Source organism: Peromyscus californicus, unplaced genomic scaffold, assembly GCF_007827085.1.
Source record: "Peromyscus californicus insignis strain IS unplaced genomic scaffold, ASM782708v3 Scaffold_20__1_contigs__length_68692818, whole genome shotgun sequence".
NCBI lineage: Eukaryota > Metazoa > Chordata > Mammalia > Rodentia > Cricetidae > Peromyscus > Peromyscus californicus.
In genome coordinates this window covers 60,631,622-60,644,087 of record NW_026294503.1, presented here as the reverse complement: position 1 = coordinate 60,644,087, position 12,466 = coordinate 60,631,622, and the positions used below count along the sequence as shown (strand labels likewise).

Genomic DNA, 12,466 nt, shown 5'->3' with positions numbered 1-12,466 from the left:
GATATTCTGTGCCATTATGTTGGAAGCATGTGACCTGCTTTTTGATTTTTGATTTCATAGGAGTTTACAGTTAAGAGATTGCATGCATCTCAGAAGAGACTTTGAACTTTAGACTTCTAATAAGTTTGAGACTGTTAAAGACTATGGGGGATTTGAAGTTGGACTGAATGCATTTTTGCATTATGATACGGCTGCAGGCCTGTGGGGGCCAGGGAGTGGAATGTGGTGGTTTGAAAGAAAACGGCTCCCATAGGGAATGGCTTTGTTGGAGTAGGTGTGGTCTTTGTTGGAGGAAGTGTGTCACTGTGTGTGTGGGGGGCAGGTGTTGAGGTCTCCTATGCTCAGGCTACACCCAGTGAGACTCACACTTGCTTCTTCTGCCTGTGGATCAAGATGGAGAACTCTCAGCTCCTTCTCTAGCACCATGTCTGCCTGCACGCTGCCATGAAGATAATGGACTAAACCTCTGAAACTGTAAGCCAGCCCCAATTAAATGTTTTCCTTTATAAGACTTGCCAAGGTCATGCATGTGTCTCTTCACAGCACTAAAACCCTGACTACGATAGTGACAAAGGCCGTCACCTCACCAGTGATTCTAGTGGACCTGGGTTGGTGAGCAGGTGAGTCTTCAGCTCCTCCGGATTCGCAGGCTCAGTTCATCTCTAGCAGCCACCCTGGCTGAAACTCCATCTTTAATCTTTTAAGAAAATCCATGTAACCACAGGCCATGAAAAGTAATTTTAGATAGACTTCTACAGAAATATACGTTCATTATCTAAGTGATACTTACCTAGTTACTGGCGAATCTTAGAAACCTGTTCCCTTAAAAACATTAATAAGACAATTAAACCTAGTTAGACCATATAATTGTTTGTAAAACTGAATTTATTAAAATGCTCATAATTAAAAAATATTAAAATGCATAGAAATTAACAAACATCAGTTACGGACATTACACTGATGCTACATTGTATGGGGAAGCATCATGAATTTCAGTCCCTTTTTAGCTAAGCTGTGCACCGCTTCCGTTTTTCAAACATAACAGGAAACGCAAGGAGCACACAAGAAGTGTGTAACTAACACATCACATTCTGCCCCCAACGCAAATGAATGTCCTATGAAACTCACGATTCACGCGCAGTGCAAAGGGAGAACTTGACGAACTTGTTACCGGATGGCCTTGTTTAGTTTCAAGACAAATTACAACCTTCTATTTCTAATGGAACATCTAAAAGATCTGAGGAACGTTTAAAGAAAAATCCCCTGAGTATTGGGTCTACTGCTTCCATTCATTAAAATTCAAAGGCAATATAAGAGGATAAAACTTTTCTAGTGGTTAACTCTGGATAGGTGGAGGGCCAGATCCTCCCCCCCACCCAGCACTGTCATGCCCTTGGTTTTCCTGGGGCTGGGGGCTACCTCACTGCTACTGACAGATGCAGACTGCCACTGCAGGTGTCTCTCTGCACCCCTCCCCCCGCCCCTGCCCCATTACCACCTTGGCACAGGCTGGAATGATACTGATGCCATGGGACTCCACAGCTCACTGCAACTTAGCCTTTCAGCATCCTGGTGGCATTAGACATCACACTTGCTCCCTTTGGAAAAGCAGGGTTTCCTTCCTTCCTTTCTTGTCTATGTGTTTCTCTCCTGTCCACAGTGGCACTTTCTACACTGTGAAGGGAGTTCTTGGCTGGGGGATATAGATGAATAAATGCACTTTTCATTTGAAGTTTTCTTTGTGTATATAAAGAAAGGAGGAAAAGAGAGATGCAAGGAATCTTTCCTTTTCTGGGTTGTAAGGTGTGAGTACTTTCGATCCTTAGGAAAAGAGCACAGGGTCCGGAGAAGAGGTAATAGAGCGAGTGAGGAAGTCCAGGGCAGTCTGGGTGGGGCCAGGGAGTGGCACCTGGTGTCAACTGTGGAGTGAGAACATCCCTGGTGTGGGTGAGACAGTCACTTCTGTCTTAGCACAGTTAGACAGTGTATGGCAGGTCCTGGACACCCAGTACAAGGGAGGTGGAGAAATGTTCCCACTGACCCCACTGGACTACTCAAAAGCTTTGATTAATCATGTTGATACTCTAATAGACCATTCTGGGCAGGCATTTAAAATTGCAGCCTAGAGAAGGTGCTCTCTAAAATCGTTCACTTTCCTTGGATTGGCTCCTGGGCACCCAGGCACTTCACACCACTCCAGTCAGCAGAGGACCATCTCAAATGCTGTGAGACAGGTCCTCCCTTCTTCACCCAGGACTGACCTCTGTCATCCATTGTCAAGAGTGCATGGTGTAACCTAGTAAGTCTCCTCTAGACCTACTGGAGGAAAGCCGAGCATGTGTAGGCTGCAGAGCTCAAGAAACCGCTCAGGTGAGCAGCAGAGAGGGCAAGGCACCAGGGGGTGAGGGCTGAGCAGCAAGTCACAGGCAGACAAACCAGCCCTTCCCTTAATTGCCTTATGGCCTGAGAGGAGGCTGTAGGCTAACATTAAATCCAGGGTCTCCTCCCTCAAAGGGCAGTAATCCAGGTAGATCTGTCTCCAGCACAGCTGTGATTACCAAACGAGCTAGCGGGCCTAGGAAATGAACAGAGACGGCAAGAAGGCTGGTCACTATGGCAGGCAGAAAAGTCAGTAGGGCTCCCAGTGAGTGACGCCAGCCACACACGGATCACAGGACAGGGCTAGTCATCAGGCTGCTGGCTGCTGCTCTGGCCATGCCTGTTGTCGACAGGCTACCACCAGCCTTTGCAGTAAGACAAGCAGAAGGCGCTTCGTGATTGGTAGAGCCTTCCTTCGGGGTAAGTCAGTTTGCACAGTTGATGGGCTCACATTTCCCAGCCCATCATGTTGATAACAACGCAGTCACAACCATTTGATTATCCTATCCCTAAGAAACTTACATAATCAAGAAGAGGTAAATTAAATATCCAGATCAGTAGGAGTTACTTTTTTCCTACTTTCTCATCTTACTCCCTTAAGGTCTGCGGAGCAGTTAACACGGATCAGGCCCAGAGCATGCTGGGAGAGCTGCTGGAAGGCAGAGGTGTCACTGTGGAGTAACGGGGACAGACTTCATTTAACACCCTCTCTCTTCATGCTAATCTAGGATGAGTATTTCTCGGAGGGGGCGATGCAGGCTGAAAAGAAGATGGAGTCTTCTGTAGCGAGGTCTCCTTCCTTAGGGGTGGAGTAAGACACTGAAATACTGTGAACGCTTCAGTCTACCTGGCACCGAATATGGCATCCAAACTCAATTCTGAGCTGGCTATTGTCAAGAACACAAAAGTGATTAAGGCTGAGGTATGCCTGGTCTTTGGTGATGGTACTGTCAGGATGAAATAGGTCTGGGATAGATTTGGCAAAATGCAAAAACTAAGCACAGGTATGTGCTTCAGACCAGAAAAGCAAAGTCCCCTGGAAGGACTCAAGCATGCTTCGAGGCTTTATCTGTTACTAAAATTCCAATTTATCAAAAAAGGGAACATATTCAGCTTTTCCAGGTAGGTAGGTAGGCAGTTTTATGCCTTTCTTGATCAAAGTTTTCCATTTCCCAGTTCCCGCGTTGCTAGCTGAAACTGAAAAATGGTACAGGCAGAAATGGGCACAGTGAAGACTCCCGTTTGCCTAAGTGACGGAGCAACATCCTCTTTAGTGATTCATGACACGTCGGACAGTTAATTATTCTTAAAGTGCTTCTCGGGACATAAAACTCTCCCTCATTCGAGTTTTGGGCGCACGTTGTTGTCAACCACCTCTCCCATCCTCTCGGCGATAAGAAGCCCCATGTTTTTGGTCAGGTCTTTGACGTGACTCTCATGAAGCAGCTTTTGCGTGAGGTACTTCTCCCTCTTGATCTTGCTTTTGGTGGTTTTGGACACATCTGGAATTGCATACGAAATGAAAAACTTCACAGAGTAGATGACATGCTGTGGGAGAGAGGGAAGACAATGTTAGAGGGGCACAGCTAATTAATAATTAAGATTATTCTTGCTCGTCATTATGGCAGTGAGTCTGCACAGAACAGATATTGCAGCCGTTCAATTTCAAAGCAACAGGATGTAACAAATGACCCGTTAGCCTTCAGATATCCCATGTTTCTGTGGCACGTGGAGAGAGAGAGGAGTGTATGTTAGTGTGTGTATCTTCATCCACATACATTCTTCTTACAAAGGGTGAAGGCAATTGAATTCCCTGTCATCCAGCACATGGGAGACTGAGTCTTAGGTCAGTCTAGGCTGTGTAGTAAAAAATAAAATAAATGCTCCCAGATCCTCTGTAAGTTACAAAGTCAGGCCACTGACAGAGCTCTTGTATTTTGTGTGACTTTTTCCGATTCCCTGTTCCTTTTCCAAAGGTAAATATTATCCTATATGTGCAAGTAAATTTACTATAAAGAAAAATACCAAAATATGTATGTATTCATTATTAATTTAATCTTACTTGATTTGAGCTTTATAAAAATACTTAGTAGTCATTTAAAAACAAATTTTTATGTGTGTGTTTTCCATGTATGTATGTATGTGTACCATGTTTGCACACTGCCCGTGGAGGACACAAGGGAGCATCAGAGCTCCTGGAACTGGAATTACAAGTGGTGGTGAGCTGCCATGTGGGCGCTGGGAACTGTTTTTGGGTCCTCTGCAAAAACAGCAAGTACTCTTAACTGCTGGGCCCTCTCTCCACAGTCTTTGGAAAAATACCCCCTTTTAAATTCAAAACTAGTTTCTAAAATTCCTCCCTGCCATTTCTGTAGCTGGTTCATTTGCTTTCACTGTTGTGTGACGCTCCTGGTGAGTGCGCGGTTAACATCCTTGTTCCCTACTGTTAGGCACTGGGCTGGCTTGCAGTTTTCGTTTTAGCAGTGCCCTTGTGAGCATGTAGATCCTGGAAGAGTCTCTGTAAGTTTCTAAAGAGCAGGCACCTGGAGGGGTCGCTGCTGAGACAGCTGGACAAAGGAATGTCCAGTTTTACAAAGTAACCAAGTACTTGGCCCGAGCATGTGCAGGGCTTAGCTGGCACCAGCAGTGGGCAGGCTCAGCTGTGTTTCATCGGGCAGCACTTGGCCCCATCTTTTTTTTTTTTTTCCTTTTTGCTAACGTTCTGATTTGCAAATGGACCCTGACTTTGGTCCTGCTTTCTATTTTCTGTGATTGCTGATGAAGTTAAATTTCATTTCTTAGTCACTTGTTTTAAAGCCCCTTTGGTTATGTATTTTTGGTGTACAAAAGGCACAAAGATGAACTGCCATAAAAATACTTAAAAATGGATTAAGATGAGTTGCCATAAAAATTACTTAAAAAATTGGTTTGTGCCTAGTGTCCAACAGTGCTTGGAGCTTTGGGAGGACCTGGATCAGTGCAACCCCACTGAGTGCGACAGGATGCTGGACACGTCGTAGACACTTTCGGCAGAGGAGTTTACACATACAGAACTCAGGAAAGGTTTTAAGGGCAAGGCAATAAATCATGCAGGTACCAGGAGGGCAGAGTCGGGGCAGGGGAAGCTTCCAGAACATGATCTGGAGTGGCGAGGATGGAAGGAGGAGCGGTGGTGAGAACCACAGACATGGCTGGACCATGTGAGGCCACGGATCGCACAGCAGGGACTCTGGCTTTTACTCTGAGGTCAGACCACAGTTGTCTCCAGGTAGAGACCAGGCAAGAAACGATGGTGCCTCTGGCCTGGTGGACCTTGGTTTCTGTAAAGTTTCTCCAAAGCCCTGTGTTGAAGGTTGGCTGCCCGCTTGAAATTCAATTGACGGGATGGGGTTTGTCGGGAGGAGGTTAGGTTATCATGGTGTGTGCTTGAAGCGGGGATACTGGGACTCTATCTCCTACCCTCTGCTTATTGGCTGCCACGAGGGGAGTAGCTACCTCTCCATAGCATTCTCCTGGTTTGGGGTGCTGTCTCAGGAGAGCCCCAAAGGCAGCAGCAGGTGACCATGGAAGAAACTATCAGCCAGAGTAAACCTGCCAGTATTGCTCGAGCAGCGCGAGGCTAGCCGGCACAGGGAGAAAGCAGGCAGGACTGCTGTAAGAAGTGGTTAACGGTCTGCTGCTGAGGAGAAAGCCAACAGGCTAGGGCGCAGCGGCGAGAGAGAGGAAAAGGGGCAGAGGGACTCTAAGAACACTGTCCCGAGCAACTGGCCAGACGAGGATGTTGTCTGGAGTACACAGAGGAGTAGACTGGGTAGACCAGAGAGGGTACGAGAACACGTGGGAGTAAGGGCAGCTGTCTGGAGATAACCACGCAGAAAGGTTTGGTGGCGCTGGGCAAAGCAGCTTATGTTTCTCATCCTTGAGGCCGCATGACAGGCTATTTGGGATTTCTCTGCTAATCTGATGTGGCCAATGATATAAACTTACCTCAGTACCACCTTTATGATATTCCATAGGCACTGGCATGTTTGTTTCCACTACCATTGACTTAAAAGTTAAAAGAAAAATCCCTTCTTGTTTTCTTTACTGGTTGCTTGAGACTATGTCATTTAATTTCTGTGCACATGTGTACGTTCCCAGATTTTTCTGATTAATTTCTCACTTAATTGCACTGTCCTCAGCAAGGCCACTTGATCTAATTTTAATTTTTAAAAATGTGATGAGACTTGCTCTGTGGCTTCCTCATGTGACGTGCCCTGGGGGATGCTGCTCTGTGGAGAGGAACAGAACGCGTGCGTGACCCTGGGCGCAGCGTTCTGTGGGTGTCAGGCAGGCCCACTTGGTCTAGAGTGCAATTTAACTGTGAGTTTGTTATTTTCGGTAGCGATGACCTGTCCGCAGCCGAAGGGGGGCTGATCCACATCTGTGTCACTGACTGACGGCCACTTCTCCCTGTAAGCACACTGATCTTCTCTTTCCATTAGATGATCCACTATCGGGGATGCACTGTGTATTGTTACTTCCTTTTGCTGAACTCACCCCTTTATCCTTCCCACTTTCCTTGACTTTTTTCCTGCTTTAAAAAACAAGTATTTTCCTGAAGCCACGCGAAGGTGCTTCATGGAAGAGTCAGAGGTTGGCTGTGTGGTGCTCACAGCTGGGTAACATGTGGGCAGGAGAGGCTGCTCAAGGAATTCACCACAGGACAGACTGACGGATGGTCACTATAGCCAGAGCGGGGTCAGTGACTTAGGCAGTGAAGGAATGGCTAGAGCGGAGAGAGAGGAGAGGAAGGGGAGTGGGACGCAAACACTGCCATGCCGTTGGGGACCCTGACCTCACTTGGGGACAGCCACAGAGTAGATGCTGTGGCAACCAGGTGTGACGGAAGGGGCACAAGAGAGGAAGGACAAGATTCAGCTTCTCCAACTTCATCTACGCAGAGGCTGCTAACATTCACAGGTAGTGGGGTTCGTTTTCTGGTTTAAACCAATATGGCACGATGCTGTCTTTTAAAAATTCTCCTGCAGGTTCAGTCTACACATTTCACGAGGATATCTGTATTTATGAGCCTGTGAGAAGGGCCTGGTGTTTCTTCCTTTTCTCTTTAGAGTTAAGGATTTTTGTTTTGTTTGAGACAGGGCCACACAGGGGTGAGGCACCTCTGCCTCCCTGGCACTGGAATAAAAACGCCGCTGTGTCCACCAGTTCCCCTCCTGTGCCAATGCTTGTCTGTGTCTAGGATCTAGGTTAGTGGTTCTCGACCTGTGGGTCACGGTCATTGGAAAACACTTATTTCCGAGGGTCTTAGGAACCCCCAACTATAAATTTATTTTCATTGCTACTTCATAACTGTAATTTTGCTCCGGAGCGGTGTCTCAGTTCCTAAGACCATTAGAAAACGCGCATTTCCGAGGTTGCGACCCACAGGTTGAGAACCTCTGATGTAGGCTCTTCTAGCCTCACGGGAACCAGGGAAGGGTTCCTCCTCTGTGTTCTCTGAGAGTCTATCACTCTCTGTAGAGGCCTGTGGCTCAGCAGCGTTGAACTGTGGAAAAATTTCAGTTTTTCCCTCTCAATGCACTTCTAGGTCAGCACTCGGAAGTGCTAGCGTTTGTCGTCTCCAGCTCTGCGGTCGCTGCTGTGGAGAATCCTCCCCCATTCTAATCCTCGTGCTCTTTGTCAGCCGCCTGCCTCTTTTCTCTGGCTCCCATCTTGGGCGAGTTGCATCTTCCTTTATGACCCATGCTGTACTTTCCGTTCCATGTACGACACCTTTTGTCTGTTGCAAAAAGTGTTCCTCTCTTCCATCATCACCCATTTTCTTAGTCTTCGGTGGTTTTTGTTTTCTTTTTCTTTTCTTTTTTAAATCAGATTGCAAAGCCTCGGAATTTGTTGGATTGGTGTTTGCACATGACAGAAAACTTACCTACAGTGGCTTACACAAGCAAGGGCTGATTTCTTTCTTTGTACAACAGATGTTGAGGCTGTCATTTGTTACCAGTTAATCCACTCTGAGAAAGACACTGGCTAGCTCAATTGATAGTCTACAGCTGTGTCGTTTTCTCAGTACTAATTTGAGAGAGAGAGAGAGAGAGAGAGAGAGAGAGAGAGAGAGAGAGAGAGAGAGAGAGAGAGAAGCACTAGGAGTCTCCATGTAGCACTGAATGGTAACACAGACACATCATAGCTCCATGGGCAGAGGCCTTTGGCAATCCAACACACTGTTCAACACCCCAAAGTGGGAAAGACACCCAGTTAATACCGTATTAAGTGGGACTGCATCTCCCTCGACATGGCATGCTTTTTAGCATTTAAAGCAGACAGCCATCTCATTCACAGAGTTATGGAAGGTCTAGTCTCAGGCCAACGCTGATTCAATGGTGTCCTAAAACAGTCTTTAGCAAGCAGTAAGAAGGAAGAATTATATAGTTTATGGAGTTGGCAATACTTAAGGACATAGACGGCCTACACTTAGGCATGACTGTAGACCACCTCAGAGCACAGTTCTCTCACCTCCATGACGATGATAAAAGCCAGCTTGGCGGCAATCACGTGCCAATAGTAGATGTTGTGTTTATACTCTTGTGGGTGCCCAGGTGGGTTTCGGAAGTCACGGTACCTGCAAACACAACCAGGCATATCAGGAGACAAATCTTTTTGATTAATATTGTAAATCAGGGCCCAATTTAAAACCAGAGTCTTCTCTGATGCAAAGACTTTTAAGGTGGACATCACATACATTTCACTTAAAGTTCAGTTTGGTATCAAACACTAGAAGAAAATTATCCAGCAGTCCCTTACTAAGCATGTAATCAGAAAACGATGGATTCTAGCTGTGTAAAATAAGGCGCATCTTTATAAACAAAGTATTTACATATTTTCCACAAGGCTTTATTCCTGATTTCTGAAAAGATATAAAACACTTCAGCTATCTTGGGCATCAGATCTGTACATTTTCATAAGGGATCATCAGGCCGACTGGCCTGTAGCACCCGGTACTGCCTGCTGGTTAAGCCTTTCGCCTAACTCTGTTGTCTCCATCAGGCTGCCCACTTCTAGCTTCCTGGCTGTACACCATTAGACGGACAAGAATGCAGTTACTGAGATCAGAATATGTACAGTCCGAACAAGCAGACCACTCGGAGCAGTTCTTTTGGCTCTGTCTGACTTCTAGGTTGTGTTATTGAAAATCTGAACCAGCATGGCTTTGAACAGTTGAATTAAATGAGTTTGGGTTTAAGAATCTGTAACAGAGAAAATAAACTTGCATGACCTACATGTTCAACAAACTACCCACCGGTAAGTGAGCTAGGGTGCACTACCCATGTTGACCTCCCAGCCACCAGCGCGGAGCACAGGAGACACCTCACTGCACCCATCTGTCTGTCTTCGCTGAGGGAGGTGCCAGTGTGTCACCCTTCAGCTGTCTTATTTCTCTTTCCTTGCGCTGCTGGGGATAGAACCTGGGGCCATGCCCACGGGAGGCAAGCGCTCCTACCGTGGAGCCCGTGTGCCTCTTTCTTTCTTCTATTTTATTTCACGGAAATAGTTTTGCCATATATCCTAGGTTGGCCTTGAATTCAGGATGTGTCCCAGGTTGGTCTTGAACTCACTATGTATCCCAAGCTTGCCTCCACTAGGAGCAATTCCTCTGCATGTACCTCCTCAGTGCTGGGCTTACGGGCAGGCACCACGTTCCCGGTTTCCCGCTTTGTGCAGGCTAGGCAAGAACTACCAATTGAGCTACATTCCCCAGCCTCACAAGACAGTCTTAAGAACTGAATGGTTTGAATGTGTAAAACTCTCAGCTATCTCCATTTCTAAGAATTACAAGGCTTTTCTCCTCCATCAGTTATGATGTGTCCATTTGAACGCCTTTCAAATTTGGCTTAAAAGTACTAGCCTTGGTCTTTATTAGCTTTTTTTTTTTTTTGAGTATTATTAAAAAGAAAGCCACATGAAAACTGTCTCTTAACACAGACTTAAATCACACCAGATAGAATCTTATCACACATGCCAAGAAGGCTTTTTATAAGACGAAGTCCATTTTTAAACAGGTGACTCAAAACTTGCCTGCACAGGGTATAGTTTCCAAGCCCAATGTATGGGTTTTCTTTGTCTGTGTTTTTGAAGTCGGTGATGTTGAAGACGGAGAGAGTGTTGTTGATGTAGCCGTCCATGGTGTGGGAAGTGTGCTCCCCGTAGGGAGGGATGGAGAAGGACCAATAGTACACCAGTCGGGGGATCATGTCTGATGTGAAAGCAATGATCATGGCCTACGGTGGGGGAAATGAGAAAGGGAACGTTAGAGTGGTCGCTGTGGCTCACGGCATAACAGAATCATTGTTTTTGCCGATTTCATTTCTAAGTGTCAGGTATACACACGTAAGCAGAGGACACTTTGGGAGGTCTTCCATTCTAAGGGCAGGTATGAGGGAAAGGCCCGATAGGTGCTCACTGAGCTTCTGAAACTCTTTAAACACCATTTGTGGAGAATAACTGTACTGGGGCACCATGAAGAGCAGGACTGACTTGCATGACTTGTGTGTAAATCAGTGCTACTCCAAGTTGTAATAGCTAGCTAGCCTCAGAGCTCTACTCGAGAGAAACGGGAGTCTACCGTGGTTTAGATTTAGAACGCTCCTACAATATAACACTGAGGTCAATGTTAGGAAGATAATCTTGCTTCATAGAACTCATTTGTGGGATAAAGAATTTATACAAAGCTGATTTTTTTTCATAAAAAAATCACTTGTCTCTTGCAAAGAAGAATGAAAACTGAATAAAATACATATCTCTTGATGTATAGTTATATACAGCCACTGGACTCATACTCCTTACCCCCATGGTATTTTAGGCTTACTTAGACAATCCATGGCCTGATAAACAATATTGGGTTTGTTCTGGTCACCCAGTCAGAAAACAATGCTACCTTATGACATCTAGTATCTGAGCATCCAAACTTCCAAAAGATTAACTGGATAAAGTTCTGACATTATAAATTATCACATAACACAGTTTCGTATGTTCCTGCATAGAAGGAAGAGACAGGTCAATGATGAGTCCGTGTCTGTACCAGGCAGAAGTGTCCTAGGATGAAAGCCTATTTAGAACCCCACAGACCTTCCCCAAAGATCTTTCATTTGGGCTTTTAACTCTGGTATATGAAATTGGTTTGCAGGAAGGACAAAGGGTATGCACTTTAGGCTTCACCAACTGAAGCACAAGACCAGACATGGTTTTGGCGCCAAGTGACTTTTAATAGTATTCATCTGGACACATGGTTTAGTTGCAGTGAGACCACAAGCCAACAAACAAGATTCAGGCAAAGCAAGAAAACAATTAAGCCTCTCTACCCCCCACTAAAGCTAGTTACCTTGCTTTCTGCAATGTGAAGAATCTGTGTGTGTGTGTGTGTATGCATGGATGCATGTGTGCCTGCCTGAGGGGTATGTGTGTGTATGTATGTATGCAAGCATGCACACGTGTGCCTGTCTATCAGCAGTGAGGTATGTGTATGTGTGTGCATGCATGTACGTGTGACTGTCAGCAGTGAGGTATATGTATGTGTGCATATGTATGCATGCATGTGTGCCTGCTGCATTTAGCAGTGAGGTGTGTGTGTATGTATGTATGCATGCATGTGTGTCTGCCTGTCAGCAGTGAGGTAAGACAAGAAGATTTGGTGTTTGACAGATTTCAGTAGATCAAGTTTTCCCCCTATCATTTAGCTCAATGCTATCTTTTTACAGAATCACCTGAAGACGTGCTTCAGGAAGGTACAAAAATTCCAACAAGGAAGATAAGTCTCTCGTTTCCTGACAAGGTACCTTTCCCCCCTGAATTGAGCAGCTCCGAGATACACTGCAAGAATACACATAACGTAGCTCGCCTCATTTCCCATGCTGTTCTACACACAAGTTCCATTTATATCAAAATAAATTAAAATTGCTCTTCAATAGCAGATGCTCTGGCAAGGCACAACAATGTCAGCTATGCTTATTTATGGAACCAGCAGCCTTAACCCAAATGACTTCCCAGCACACGCCTGCCTGGCGTCTCCTACCTTGGTGGCCTCTCTTCC

General features: G+C 45.7%; 1 protein-coding gene across 2 annotated transcripts in view; it reads right to left on the bottom strand.

Annotated features, from left to right (window-relative positions):
- Positions 1-867: 867 nt before the first annotated feature.
- Positions 868-12,466, bottom strand: part of Ano6 (anoctamin 6) — a 187,960-nt gene continuing 176,361 nt past the window's right edge. For both annotated transcript variants that reach the window (XM_052748763.1, XM_052748764.1), the window contains 3 exons: positions 10,456-10,658; positions 8,896-9,001; positions 868-3,927 (listed from right to left, as the gene is read on the bottom strand). In XM_052748763.1, the coding sequence (XP_052604723.1) occupies positions 3,718-3,927; positions 8,896-9,001; positions 10,456-10,658 (519 nt within the window). In that variant the 3' untranslated portion in view covers positions 868-3,717. The remainder of the gene's footprint in view (positions 3,928-8,895; positions 9,002-10,455; positions 10,659-12,466) is intronic.